Source organism: Strix uralensis, chromosome 32 (genome assembly GCF_047716275.1).
Source record: "Strix uralensis isolate ZFMK-TIS-50842 chromosome 32, bStrUra1, whole genome shotgun sequence".
NCBI lineage: Eukaryota > Metazoa > Chordata > Aves > Strigiformes > Strigidae > Strix > Strix uralensis.
Genome location: NC_134003.1, coordinates 3,220,165 through 3,234,452, shown reverse-complemented (window position 1 = coordinate 3,234,452; position 14,288 = coordinate 3,220,165). Strand labels below are relative to the sequence as shown.

At 63.7% G+C, this 14,288-nt stretch overlaps 1 protein-coding gene across 2 annotated transcripts; it reads right to left on the bottom strand.

Moving 5' to 3' along the window:
- Nucleotides 1-541: 541 nt before the first annotated feature.
- Nucleotides 542-14,188, bottom strand: TUFT1 (tuftelin 1). Of its 2 annotated transcripts, XM_074853171.1 has the most exons (13): nt 14,109-14,188; nt 10,158-10,232; nt 9,775-9,879; nt 9,306-9,392; nt 7,494-7,574; nt 7,080-7,151; nt 6,360-6,476; nt 4,882-5,010; nt 4,073-4,167; nt 3,384-3,489; nt 2,757-2,840; nt 1,911-2,011; nt 542-1,579 (listed from the first exon to the last, which is right to left on the bottom strand). In XM_074853171.1, the coding sequence occupies exons 1-13, from the start codon at nt 14,166-14,168 to the stop codon at nt 1,525-1,527; spliced, it is 1,167 nt and encodes a 388-aa protein (XP_074709272.1). In that variant the 5' UTR covers nt 14,169-14,188; the 3' UTR covers nt 542-1,524. The 2 variants fall into 2 exon arrangements, with proteins under 2 accessions (XP_074709272.1, XP_074709273.1); XM_074853172.1 differs by lacking the exon at nt 7,494-7,574.
- Nucleotides 14,189-14,288: the final 100 nt, after the last annotated feature.

Here is a 14,288-nt window from a genome sequence, read left to right as displayed (position 1 = left end):
CTCGGGGGTCCCCAGCCCTGAGGGAGCGCGGGGCAGGGGGGGCCCACACCCTCTTTGCCCCCCTTCTCTCCCAGCAGGGCCCCGGCCGCCACGGGGGGAGCAGCGGGGAGGCACCGGGATGGCGCAGGCTGCGGCCCGGAGCGGAGGTCGGAGCCCGGCTGCTGCGAGGCTGCTCTGCAGCGCCCTGGGGACGCGCCGCGGCGGGGGCAGAGGTGCAGGAGCTGGGTCTGGGTCAGAGTCACAGCCCAAGCTGAGCCCGGCCGCTGTCCCCACCAGCCCAGCCTGGGGAGGGGCAGCCCCAGGGGACTGTGACTTCCCACCCGGAAGCAGCCAACCGAGCCCCCGGCACTGGCGGCGCTGGACACAGCAGCAGCTCCCGCCCGTGGAGCGCAGGATGGCGAGGGCGATGCTGGGCAGAGTTTGACACACCAGCAAGGAAAAGAAAGAAAAGAAGCTGCCCACGTCGACTTCGAGAAGGCGGGAGCCCAGCCAGCGCAGCCCCGCCCCGCCCCTGTCACATCGAGTCAAGCAACTGCAGCCGGAAGGGTTAAGGCACGTGTATTTTTGTATTAACGTGGTCAGTACAAACGCCAACGACTTCCCTCGAGCGGTACCCGAGCTCCTCTCCTGAGCAGGGGCGCACACGAGACAGCAACAACGCGCAAGCCCAGAGGAAGCTGGTTGGTATTTTCCAGTTCAAACGTGGGACAGGCAGTCCTGAACCGTGTGCTCCCGCGGAGGTGGACAGCAGCAATCGTGCCTGTCACCACATCATTGGAAGACACCAATAATTTATTGAAATAAATACAGGTAACAAACCAAACAGCCTCTGGGTTTGAACACTACACGTACGCCGGGTACAATTTCTCTACGCCTTTGGGAAAAGCACGGTGATACACTGAGTTTTGGCCACGTGAGCCTTTGCCAAGTCTGGAGCAGCCAGGTATGTGCTGGAGATCGGAGGTGGAGGCTCCCAACTTGTCACGCCTTGGGCTTTGTTGTAGGAAGGAGTCCGGTTTCAGGAGGATTTCTTTCTTCTTTTTGAGAGTGAATCTTTTTTTAAAATTTTTTAACCAAAAAAAGGTTAAACCCCAAGTCCATGTTGGCAAGCTGCAAGCTGAAGGGGGGGCTCTGTTCGGACGAGGCCCTTCAGAAGCAAAGGCTGCTCTCGCAGAGCAACCTCGGCACGGCCAGGACTGACCAGGGAAAGCGAGCCTGGCTCTCCAGCCAGAGAGCCACCTTGTCCACGCCGGGGCCGGCTGGTCCCAGCCTCCCAACTGGCATCCGTGTGACCTCGGGACCCAGCGGGGACAGCAATGTGGACGCTTCGCAAACCTCCTTCCTCTGCCAGGACCGCCCCGGCTACGTCTGTCCTCGGCTGCCGCCGCTGTCCAGGGCACAGCCCTCCGCCGGCAGCTCCGGGGAGACTCTGGGAGCACAGAGGCCAGAGGACGGCAGCCAAGCAGGGAGATCCAGTCAACGATAACAAGGGGAGAGTCTTCAGCTCGGACCGGCCCTCGAAACTCATGTTTCCACTACTCGAATGAGAGGCAGCGGCTTGGGGCCCGTCAGCCTTTTGCTGCAAGAGAGAAGGGGTTTGTTCGCCGGGTGAGCTGGATGGGGTCTGCGGGGGAAACCTGCGGGAGAGGGTCCTGCCGCAGCCCCGGCCGGTGATGGCTCCCCCCAAAACCGCCCGCAGGAGGGAGCTCCGCTCCCCCGCGCCCCCCCGAAGGAGGAGCACAGGAACGGAGGCCCCTCTGCAAACAGACAATAACAACAAGGCGCTTGCAGAGGAGCACCCCTGAGCCCAGCACCTCCTCCCAGACCGCGGCTCCCGCCGCTCCAGGTAAGACGGGGACCCGCGGGTGAAGCCGCTGAGCCAGGCCGGAGGGCACCAGCTCCCCACGTACCTGCTCACGTACTCCGACTTGGAGCGCGCTCTGGAGCTGTGGCCGCCCCGGCTGACCTGCTTCTCGATCAAGTGCTCGATGCGGTCGTGCATCTCCAGGTTCTGCAAGAGAGGGAGCCGCGGTTTAGCAGCTGGGGACAGGCGGGCTGCGGGCACACAGGTCGCTTGCCCAGGGATGCTCCAGAACATTCTCTTGTCACGGGGCAGACTTTTCCTGAGGGAAATGAAAGCCAGCCCTGCGCAGGGACTGCTCACCAGAGAGCTGGCGGGGTCTGTAAAACCGACCGAGCACCCGACACGGAAACCCACCAGCACACAGATCTCTCTCACGGGAGGTTTTCTGCCCGGGGTCACGGCTGGCTGTGCTCACACACACCGTCCCCGTGCAGAAATTAGCAAAATTAGTCACCGAGGAGGGAGGAAAACACTGGAAGTGCCAATGCAGGCTCAGTTTTCCTCCAAAAAAGGAGAGAGGTTTGACACTTGTTACAATGCTAGAGGCTGGAATGCGATTTTAATTTCTGACACGCACGCATTCAGCTGCAGTTTTGCAAGCAAGAAGGGGTTTGCTGCCAGAGAAACGCGCTTGATGGGATTATTTTGGACTCTGCTTGAGTTCACAGCTGCTCCAGCAACCCCGGCAGCACTGGAAACCCCGGGGGCTGCGGAGGGCGCCTTCTCCTACGCGAAGCCGGTGTCGGGGACGGGCTCTGCCCTGAGCCGAGCTCCTCGCCCGAGGGAGCCCAGCCCCGGCCCACGGCCACGCACGAACCCATCGCAGCACGAGGGGCTGAGCCCAGAGCAGAGCCCCTGCACGGCGCCCCGGGACGGCCCCGCTCAGACGCACCTCAGCCTCCAGGTAGGCGACTCTCTCCTTCAGCTCCTGGATCACGGCGTCTTTGGCCTGAATCACCGTTTTGGAGTTCTGGAGCTGCAAGAGAAAAGTTCACAGCTGCTGAAAATCCCTCCTGTGTTTGGCTGGGCTGGAGAAACGCCCGGGGGAGGGCAGGTGAACCAGGCACCCTGCTGCCTGTTAACAGCCACAACCTGAACTCCAAGGTCTGCGTAAAAACCGACCAGAAAAAGCCTCAAATTAAGTCTGTGAGTTAAGCCCCAGGTGAAGGAGCCCCTGGCTCACACAGTGTGAGACTGAACTCTTTCAGCAGGCCCAGCTGGGTGCACAGCACTCCTTTTACTCTCCTTTTACTCTCCTTTTACTCTCCTTTTACTCTCCTTTTACTCTCCTTTTACTACCCTCCCCGGCCCGGGGCAGCTGGCACCGCAGCCCTTTGGGCTGTCACCCGGGGTCAGTCCCCGCTGTGGGACAGGGCTCTGGGCTGCCTTTGAACTTTGGTTTGCAAAGGGATTCAGCCCCACAAACCAGCAATTCTTTGCTTCCAAGCAGCTTAAGAGATTTTTTTTTTCCCCCCCTCCTTTCTCATTTTTTAAGTGCCCTCAGCCCCGTTCCTCTCACCTGCTCGATCATCTGGCGGACTTTGCGCTGCTGGCTTTTCAGCATGTCGTCCAGGTGGTGAATCTTCTCCCGCAGCATGGCCACCTCCTTCTCCAGCTGGGCTGACCTGGGAAAAGGGGAGGACAGAGTCCAGGAGCCTTCCCAGGAAGGGAGCACCCACCAGCTAAGCCCAGAGCAGCCAGCTCTCCTCTACAGCTGCGCAGGACTGAAATATTTTGACTAGAGGAGGCGAGGAGAGGCAGAGACAAAACCTATTCAAGCAGGAGCCACAAAGATGAGCAACCGCAGACTGCAGGGACACAGGAACATCAGGAAGAGTCAGGCCACAAACGAGGCCTTCCAGAAACAAACCAGCGCCAATTAGCCCCTGGAGCAGGAGGATCCCGGCTGGGTGGAAGGAACCCGCCATCGCGGGAGAATCGGCTGCCCCGAGCTCCCCGCCGGCAGCGAGGCCGCCGGAGGTCCCTGGGCCGCCCGGCTCCGGAGCTCCGGAACTCTCGGAGCAAAGCCAAACTGCAGGAGGTGTTTGGAGATGAGTCAGCTCTGGGGAGCAGGGCGCTGTTTTGCAAGGCAGAGAGCGAGCACGCCCTGCGCAGGAATGTGCAGTCATGCCCCAGCGAGCTGACACCCCGACCCAGCGGCGTGGGCTTGCTCTGGAGCTGGCAGCCGAGCCGGAGGCCGAGCCTCACCGGTCCTGTTCGGCGAGCTTGTCCCCTTCCACGCTTCGCAGCCTCGCCAGCTCTGCTTCGCCTTCTTTCATCTTCAGCAGCAAACTCCTGTGCTCCTGCGGCAGAGCGAGAGCCCGAGTTACACGCATGGAAACGAGTCGCAACACGTGCTGCCGGGCCTCCGCTGCGCGGCGGGGGACGACGAGCGCCCGGGGAGCCGGGCCGGCCCCGCTCAGCCTCCCCGCTCCAGCCGCGGGTTGTTGGCACGAGCAGTTGATTTACATGCGAGGGACAGACAGACGGACAAGGGCAGCCACAGAGATGACCGAGGGCAGCCGTCCCGCTCCTCTACCCCTGGGATACGGGCAAGGCACCAGCCCCTCTCCCTCCCTGCTGTCGGGCCGGGAATGCAGCCCCAGATCGCCCCACGCTCCGACTGCACTGTTAGATTTATGACTTTAATAGTATTATGAGCAGACCACAGCTAAGAAAAAAAATATGATCAAGGCTGGAGGTTGTGTGAATGCCCCCACGAGAAGAACCGGGCGGCTGTCTAGACTGCGCACTCGTTTCCAGGATACCTGGAAGAGTTTGCACGGACCAACCAGATCTTCTAGGCCTGAGAAATGCAAGTCTAGATCAGCACCAGTCGATCTGCAGCCGTTCCCAGCAGCGGGATTTGCCCGACGCGGTCGAGTTAAACCTGGCTGGGGAGTCAAACCCTCCGTAGGGTCCGAGACCTGCCGCGGGGGCTGTGCTGAGCACTGCCAAACTCATCACCACCGGGCTTCCCCGCTCCCGCCCCGCCGCCGCGGCCTCAAGGCCGGTACCTTCTCCATCCCTGCCAGGAGTCTCTGCAGCTCGTCCACCTGCACCTCCTTCTCCACCACGCTCCTCTCCGCTCTCCGCAGGGCAGAGCTCGTCTGCTCCGCTTCCTCCTGGTACTGCGAGACCGTCCTCTGCAAACGAGACGGAGGCGGCTTCACCCCGAGCCCCGCGCACCCCAGCCCTCCTCCCCAGCGAGGTTCTGCAGCCGCGCCGCTGCTCGGAGCCTCGGCAGGCGGATTCTGCTGAAGGCAGCCGAGTGTCTGGGAGAGCACGAGCTGCTTCAGAAAGCTCCCGGCTTCAAAGCACTTCAAAGGAGCCAGCGCTTAAACGCTGCGGCAAGAAAGGCTCCTCGAACGCAAGAGGCAGGTTCGGTCTCAGCCACGCGTGTTCTGGGGCTGCTCGCAGGCTCCTCCCGGGCCGCCAGCCCCACGCCGGCACCAGCGGCCCAGGGGGGACCAGGGTGTCCCCGTGGGTCCCCATGGTGGCTGGAGAGCGGGCTCGGGGAGCGAGGCACACCGAGGACACCCGGGCACCGCCGGAACACTCCTCCCTGCCGCCCCCGGGATCTCCCCCGGGCTCCAGGCCCGCCGTCGGCCTCACAGCTGACCAAAGACCCCGAAATGCCACCAAACCACGCGGCTTCCTCCGCACGAGGACAGACGTCCTCGGGGCACGCGTCACCACGCCGGAGGAAGTGGTCGCCGCTCAAAGCCACTTCCCCAGCGGACGCTGCGCCCCGTCGCGCTGCGGGGAACCCCCCAGGCTGGCCGGGACCAGTTTGGGCTGTGGGACAGGACGCCAGCCAGGACGTCACCGCTGCCACCAGCGCTTGGAGCTGCGGGGTGACACAGGCAGGCCCAGCCCATCCGGGACATGAGCAGTCACTGGAAACCAAACCGGAGGGGACCATTAATCACCGGGGCCGAGGGACGGAGGGAAGCGAACGCGGCACCGCTCGGCAGGCGAGGAGACCCATGCGGTGGGGCCAGGAGTCGCCCGGGCAGCTCGCCCCTCCCTACGGCGCACAGCCTGCGGACGAGGAGCCCGAGCTCCAGGGGAGACCCTTGGTCTCTGCCCGACCCGCTGGGACCCGCCGGTGGTCCCCGCTCCCCACAGAACATCCCCCCCTCACACACTGCGCCCGGCTACGGGCGGAAAGGCCCGGCAGGGTTTGGGAGGGAACAGCCCTCCAAGCTGGCCACCGCTTTCATTTTATGGGATTTTTAACGGGAAAAGCATTTATGTCTGCAGGCTCGCCTGGGCCAGCAGGGAGGTGGTTTGCTGGGCTTGGCCAGGTCTGGACTCCCTGGTGTATTTTAACGGCACACACCGAGCCCGCTGCTCTGCAGGGAGAAGCCGGCCACTGGCAGCCCGAACTCGTGTGCCCCTGCAGCTCCTCAGACTTCCAAAAAGAAAAAAACCCACCAAAATAAAATAAAACCCGACGCTTTCCCAGCAGAGAAGCGCGCAGTGTTGTCACCTCAAAGGCTTTCTTCTCCAACTGGTGGCGCTTCTCAGCCTCCTGCAGCTTCGTGAACAGCCTCTTCGCTGTCTGCCGGATCTTCTCCACGTCCTCCCCTGAGCACTCCTCCTCCTCCTGCGGGGACGGGACGGGAGGGCTGAGCCGCCGGGAGGTACTGGAGGACCCTCCGCCCCAGCGTGGGCAGCGCTGCCGGTGACAAAGCCTGCCAGCGTCGCTTCTCGGCTTGAAAAAACCCCGCGCGACGCTCCTGTCCTCGCCTCCCACACTCGGGCGGCAGCTTCCAGCCCTCCAGATAACGCGCGCAGCGTCCTCTGGTCGCCTTCCAAGCCCTGTTTGCAGGATGTCACCCCGAGCCGCGCTTGGGCAACCCGAAACGTGAACCGGGTCCACAGCGACCCAGCCCCAAAGCCCAGCCCAGGGCGTCTGCCCCTGCCAGGGGAAGGACGAAGAGCTGGAGAAATATTTACCAGCTTAAGATTCCTGTTATCCCTTCTGCTAAAAACCTCTCGTGCGCAGAGGTTTGAAACCCCATTATGCACGTTTTTGTTGCTCTAGTAGAGCTGCCCTCCATTTCTGATCTGACCCTGACTGGAGTTTGCTGCAGGAGCACCCGATCGTGGGCTCAACGGGTTCAAAGCGACCTGCTGGGAGGAAGATATCAAGCTACAACTGGTATTTCTTTCCATAGCGCTGAAATCCCGCCCTTTAGCCCCATACCTGGTCCTCCCAGGAGTCGGCACGCAGCCTCTCGGGGTACAGCCAGCTCCCGTTCTGCTTTTCCAGCACGACCTACGCAAGCAAAGGACAGAGGGGGCTGCAGCGGCGGCCGGCACGGCAGCGCGCGCGGTGGCATGCAGACAGCCAGCTCTGGGGCACCGCAGCGCCGCGAGGCCGAGGGGGTTGTTGCAAACGAACATGCAAGAGGGCGTTTGGCCAGCCAGCGCCTTTGCTCACTGCTTCCTCGTTACGTGCTTGCGGGGGGGTCGCGTTTTGCCTGTAAAGTGCCAGCGCGGCCTTCGCTCGCCACAAGCGCCTCGATTTTTGAGGCCCCTTCTATCGTTTTCCGGACCCGAAGATGACATCTTTTTAATAAGGCAACGTCATTTAACGCCCGAGAAATGCTCCCGTTACCTGTGCGTGCTGTTTATCTCCTTGTCTGTTCTCAAGTTTACTACTTAAGTCTTCCCGCAGCTTCTTCAAAGAACTTCTAGCCTGGCAAAGGCAAGTCAATTTAGCTCGATCTGCACGGACAGGGTCACCCAGCCCAGCAGAAATCAAACGGGGGCAGAGCGGCCGCTACGCTGCCACCGAGGGCTCCTCTGCCAGCCCGACCCTCTGGCGTCACTACAGCCCTGCCTGCGAGCAGCCCCGTCTCTGGCAGACACGCTCCTTGCGAGGCAGCTGTCCCACACGGTCATGGGAAGAAAAAAAAAATTGCGTTTAAAAAAAAAGCACAACAATCTGGAGATGCTTCTGATTTTTCATGCATTAGTCATCAAGTTCACCTTTGAAGTGCTGAGAAGACCCTTGCAGCTCCCCAGCTCCCTCTCTGCCGCGCTGCAGGACGCCGACAAGTACAGTCTTGACTTGCAGCTACTCGAATTAGTCAGAGCAAGTGAGCCAGAGGAATGATTTACAGGCTCTTACAGCGAACGCTGCCCCAACGCTTTTCAAAGAAAAGCTTTCTCAGAGCATGAACAGCGTGGCTTCATCCCTACCCCTGGATTTTAGATGCCCGAGGCACCGGGGCGAAGCAGTCTGCCGGAGACCGGGCAGCGGCAGGACAAGGGACGAGGCGGGAGCGTGACGTGCGGCTCCCAGGTCAGCGCGGAGCCCTTCACCCGGGGACAGCGATCGTGCCTTTGGTCCAGCTGGATCAAGACACCCCCGGGGTTTTTACACCACCACCCTGCGCTGGGCACTTCTCCTGGGTGCGGACAGACTGGTACAGCCACCGGGACTGGCTGGTTTAGAGCATTCTCTGCTTTTCACAGGCAGGATTAAGTCGTGCCGCACAGTTACGCTGCTTCAGCTCTTCTGATAGGGCCACGTCCAGCCTTTGTGGCCAGACAAGGTCTAAGTCCCGCCCAACCATTGCTAAGAGGCCTTTTAAAACCCGACCGAGCTGCGGGAAAGCTCAGATCAGAAGAGCTGAAGTCGAAGCCCCGGGAGTGGGAAGGATCAGGCGCAAAATCTGCAGCACGCAGGTGGCTGCGAGATAAGGTCTGGGTGAGCACCACCCCGGAGCGCCGCAGCCCCGGGCAGGCGGGAGCCAGGCAGGAGGCAGCGGGAACAGACTCTTTTCTTTTTTGGGGGAAAACATGCGTTTTGGCAGAGGAGTCAGAAGGATGACGGAAAAGATCTGGAGGCTGCCCTGCCAGATCTGCCCCTCGCTGCTCCCTGGGGCCAGCACCCAGCACAGAAACTCCCCCGTGAGAGCAAACCCAAATTTTTTTTTCTCCTTTTTCTCTTTTTTTTTTAGGCCAAGCTGCCCAGCCCAGAACATGCATGCAGCCGCTTCCGTGCCTTGCAACCAGCTCTCCAGAAATAACATCCCCACCAGGAGCAGAGGAAAGGGTTAATCTCCCGCCAGCCTCATCATCCAGTTTACTCTGGGAGATGAGACATACCAAAGAAACTGCCTTTTAACAAGAGGCTCCGGTTGTGCCGCGCCCAGGCAGGCAGGGGACAGCCTTGGGGGAAAGTCATCGCGCAATTCTCTTCAAATTCAGTCCATAGAGCAGAGCAATTAGTCAGGCTGAATTAATTTATGGTGCTTGATTAGACTACTGCCCTGTACAGGCAAGTCAACAAACTGGGGAGCGCAGCTCCGCTGCCAGTTTGCCAGCGCGGCCGCGGGGAAGCGGAGCGCGCCGGGCCCTCGCCGCAAGCCCCCGCGGGTTCAGGCAGCGCAAGCCAGGGCCCCTCGCGGACGTTAACTACCTCTTGGATGTAACGAACTTCGCTTTTCAGCTGGTTGACGTGCTCCTCGTGGTTTCCGCCGCCCTCGGCCCGCGCCTTGAGATAAACCTGCCGGGAGAGACGGCGGCCGCGGGTCAGACCATCCCCTCCCGCCAGCCCCTCCTGCGGGGCCGGGACACCGATGCCACCGCGGCCCGAGCCACGTCACCCGCAGGGTTCCCCTTCGCAGCGAACCCTCGCTGGCGTCTTTGGAAGCTGCTCCTCCTCCCGTGGGACGCCCCCACCCCGCAGAGCCCCCGCTGCATCCCCCCAGCGCCGCGGAAGCCCAAGCTGGTGCTGCCAGCCTGCAGCACCACAAAGTCCTGCCCGTGCAATCAGGAGCCACCCCGGGGAGCTTTTTGCTGGTGTAGCTTCAGACAAAACCTTTTTTCCAGCCCCAATTATTACACAAGATCGTTTTGCAACAAAGCCGGGGAGCCAGGCACCGTACCTTGATGATCTCCTCGTCGCCGTCGTTGGATTTGATGCACTCGGAGGCCAGGGAGTGACCGTTGCTGGATCGGTTGGCCACCATGGCGAAGGCTTTTCCCACCGGCTGCGGGAGACAGAAGCAGCGGCGCTGTCAGAGGCGCGACTGGCTGGAAGGGTTCGCCCGGCTCCGCTCCAACGAGCACCAGGCGCTTTCGCAGAGGAACGCGGCGCCGAGCGCGGCCTCAGGAACCCGCACCGAGGCCTTCAACAGCCCGGGAGGGGAGTTTTCCAGTTCACGCAGCGTAAAGCGACCGATCCTCCGCCAAACGCCCGTTCCCCCTCCCTCCGTTAACTCACAAACCTGCATTTTCAACTCCAACCCGAGCCGCGGGGGAGACCCACCTTCTGCTTGGCCTGCTCGCGCCTGTCGCCTGGGAGGTCATTGGGCAGAGTCAGCCGCAGCACCTTCACGCTCTCCTACAACAAGAGGTGGGGTTTAGTTTTGAGTTTAGACTCCCTGAAAGTCTCTTTACATCCAGCTCCGGTACGAGCCGAGGGCCGGGTCGGCCTCGCTGCAGACAAGCTGCCTCCCCCCTCGCTTTGCGCCGCGGCCCGCGAAGCAACGCTGGGATTAAAATGAGTAACAGCGAGCGCGCGACGACTACGTTTATCAAACCCATCGGTCCCGCCGGTGCCACCCACCGAGGAGGCGTTTCGGCCGCGTCCAGCTCCGTGCAAACCCCCGCAAGCCCCCGCGGAGATGCCCAGAGCGTGTAAAGAGCCCCGGAGCAGCGCGCGGACACCCAAAACGCTCCGTGGGGCTGCTCCGTCCACAGCTCAGCGCTGGCACCGTGCACCCGCGGCGCTGCACGACCCCCTGTCCCCGGACAGACCTCACCGGCACCCGGGCAGCCGTCGCTCATGGCCCTTCTTAAACGTGACCCCGGCAGTGGGAGCCGCTCGGCGAGGGGCGGCCGCAGCAGCTGGCTCTCGGGTGGCAGCGCCGCGGAGCCGGGGTAGGTGCCCGCGCCAGGTGCCCACCCCTCGCCACACCTCGGCCACGTCAGCCTCCTGCTCTCCAAAAGCAACATCAAGGTATTTCTGCCTCCCCGCTTCCAAGCGCTCTCCCCGCCATCCAAGTCTCGACAAGCCATCTGTTTGTTTCCAAAATATTTTGTATACGCTGCTCGCACAAACTCCGGCTCCCTGGGAAATGAGGAGCCCTCCCCCGGCTCTCCAGCACGCGGCCAGGCCCCTGCCTTCCCCCGGAGAGACAATTCCCCGAGAGAAACCCCGCTCGGGCTCTGCCAGCGCTCGGCACCACCGATCCCTTAACCCGATACTTGTCTGCAACTTTTACTCCAGGGAATGTTTTCCTTGGCAGGACCCGAGAGGTTGGAAACTTCGGTCAGGCCACCAGAAGAGCGGCTGGATGCAGCGTGTGCCGTGGCGTGGGGAAGAGGCCAGAAGCGCTGGGGGTTTTACGGCAGGGAAAAGGGCTCAGGGCAGCGCCTGCGCGCGAAGCGTCGCTCCTCATCTTCGTGCTGCCTAAAGCAAACGGGGCGCGGGGAAAGGCGGGGGGTGAGAGCACGCAGCAGCCTGCTCCCGCACAGGGCAGGAGCCACGGCACGGCACGAGCCCGGCAGCGCGTCGGCCCCTTCGCGCGGCCTCGCTCGCAGTTTGTTTACAGGCGTCGGGATCTCGCGTTCACGCTCCCCGTCCCGTCAGGCCCGGGCGAGGGTGGGACGCTGCCGAGGCAACCGCTCGCCCGGCGAAGATCCGCGGCGATAAGAAACAAGCACCGGCCTATCTCCATCCCCGCAGCCAGAACTACCCAGAGCCGGCACGCGGGTGCTTTCTGTCCCAGCAGACCCCAAAAAAACCTGCCCCTGGATAAACCCGCCACCGAGCCGCCGCAAACCGACTGCGGCAGGAAGCCAAGAGCAGCCGGTGCCTTCCCAACCGGTACCAGCGCTCCCAAACCTCGGGTCAGCCAACCAGGAAACCACCCATGCAAATGCCGCGGGGGAAGGCTCCGCCGTCTCCATCATCCCCCTCCCCGCCGGGGGAGGCAGAGGGACGGCGAGGCACAAGAGGGACATTTGAGCGAGGCTCTCTGCAACACTGGGGAGAAAACCAGCTTTTTTGGTGCAGCCAATGCTTTTAAGGAGGCCGAGGCAGGTGCAGGAGGCGGAAGCCGTGGCCGGGTTAAAGCAAACCCCTCCCTGCCCGGCTCCTCTGTCTGCAGCAGCCTGGGCCGCGGTGAGCTGCACCCGGGCGGGACCGGGCGCACGGAGAAGAGACACTTGGTTTGGCTCTCGCCCCCCGCCAGGCCCCGGTGATGCTCTCGTAGGGTTATGTTTGGGCTTTGCTTTCACCATCCCGCAGCCACGGTTTCATCGGCTCCGTGCCGGCACCGAGGCGGTTCCCAGGAGCTGCAGCTCCTCCGATGTGAAGCTGGAGCAACCCAGAGGGGGCCCGTGGCCGGCACACGCCGTTCCCCCGCTCCGAGGTGCCGCGTTCGGCTGGGGCAGGAGCAGCAGAGCCGTGGGGACGCCCCTGCCCCGCTCCTTTCGCTCCTGGCTGGTGTTAAATCCGCTCGGCCGACGCTCACCTCCTGTTTACAGCCCCAGAGCAGAGGGGCGGCGGGTTTCAGGCCCCTCCGTTATTTTCCGGGGAAGGCAGGAGGGTTTCGCGATGTGGCCAGCGCTGGGATGACGCCGGAGTGCCCCGCACTCGCCTCCTGCTTGGAAAAAACCCCACCTCGTACAGAAAACGCTTCCTTAACGCCCCAGCCGCGCTCCCCAGGAGCCACTCCCGCCCCGCAGCGCGTGTTTACGGCTTTTACTACCAGCCTCGGGAATGAACCGCCACGGGGAGAGCTGGGCCGGGTCTGGGTGACGGCTGCAGCCGAGCGCCAGCACTTGGAGGCTTTCGGCAGGACGGTCCCGCTCCGCCGAGGAGCCGTTCCCCAAATCCTTCAGGTCCCACCGCCGGCTCCCCTGGGAACGAGGGCGAGCGGTATCGGCCAGGACGACTGGAGATGGGCTTTTAGGGACACCAAAGCCGATTCTAAAATTTCTGGTCTATTTTGCATCATTCAGCCCAAAAAACTCCCCTTGGTAAAAGCTTGGCTGGAGGGAGAGGCACCGGCTCCGCTCCCGGCACAAACCCCAACCACGTCCCGGGCGGGGGAGAGGCGGCAGCGTCCGAGGCCCCGCAGCCGGCGATCCCGACGCCGGCGTTTTGCAACCGCGGGGAAGACGCTCCGTCCGTCCGTCTGTCCCGACTGTTGAATAAGAACAGGCCTGACCTGACCCAGGGGGTATCGCCGGCGATCAGCAGCAAACAGCTCTGGCCTTTGGAGCTCGCCGGCGTTACAGAGGCGCTTATCACCGTAATAACCCATCAGCCAAACGAGCCCAACGCTGCAATCGCTCCTTATAAGGCCGCGCAGAATTAGGACTCTCCTGAGGAGACTCAGAGCTGAGTCACCCGGCGGGACTCGGGCCGCGGAGCCGGGCGGCCGCCGGCACGGGGGAAGGCGGCCGAGCGCCGGCGCGGTTCCTCTGCCGCCGGCGGCGCCTTCTCGGGACCCCTCCGGTCGCCGAAACCGGAGCAAAACGCCGAATCGCCGAGCGCCGGCCTCGTCCCCACAGCGGGGAGCTCGGGGCGCCGCGCCGGCGCGGGGCCGGCTTTGGGGCGCTGCCAGCCCCACCCAGGGCCCGTCCTCGCGGCGCTGGCCCGGCTGCTGACGGCGACGGGGAAAACCCAACGCCAAGGAAGGGAGAGACGCGAGGCCTCGCCGGGCCCGAGGCAGGGAAGCGCCGAAACACGCTCGCTGCCGCCTGCTCCCGCCGCCGCGGCCCCGGCAGCCGCTTGAGGGTGCGTTCCCCGAAAAGTCGCGTTACCCGGGGACGGCTCGACGACCGCGCGGGGCCGCGTGCCGGCCGGGATTCCCGGGAGCCCCCCGTAAGCGCGACGGGGACGGTGGGACCCTGATGCCGACGCCGGGGTGTCCCTCGCTGCGCTCCGCCGTCCTCACCCACCCCGGCGGGGTTCACCCCAGCCCCCCGCGACAGGACGGCTGTGGACCCCGGGGCAGGAGGGGCTGCAGACCCCCCCGCAGACCCCCGAACCTCCCCCTCGGCTGCCGGGCGAGCCCGGGCACAGCCGCACCGGGCGGGCGCAGCCCCGCTCCACCGACGGCGCGTCCCGGGGCGCCCCCCCCCCGCCTCTCGCCGGGGCACCCCCGCGCCCCCCAGAAGCACCGTGCGAAGAGCAGGGGCGGCCCCGCGGGCCGGGGGGGTGCCGGGGGGGGTGTCGGGGAGCCCCGGGGGGACCGCGGCTCACCGGGCTCTCGCCGTGGGGCCGCACGTCCAGCACCGCGCACCAGCCCTTCAGCCCGTTCATGGCCCCGCCGCGACTGCGGGGACGCGCCGCCGCCCCGCCCCTTTTATACGGCCACGCCCCCGAGCGGGACACGCCCCCGACGCGCCCACCCCCGCTGGCCACGCCCCGCACTAAAACCAC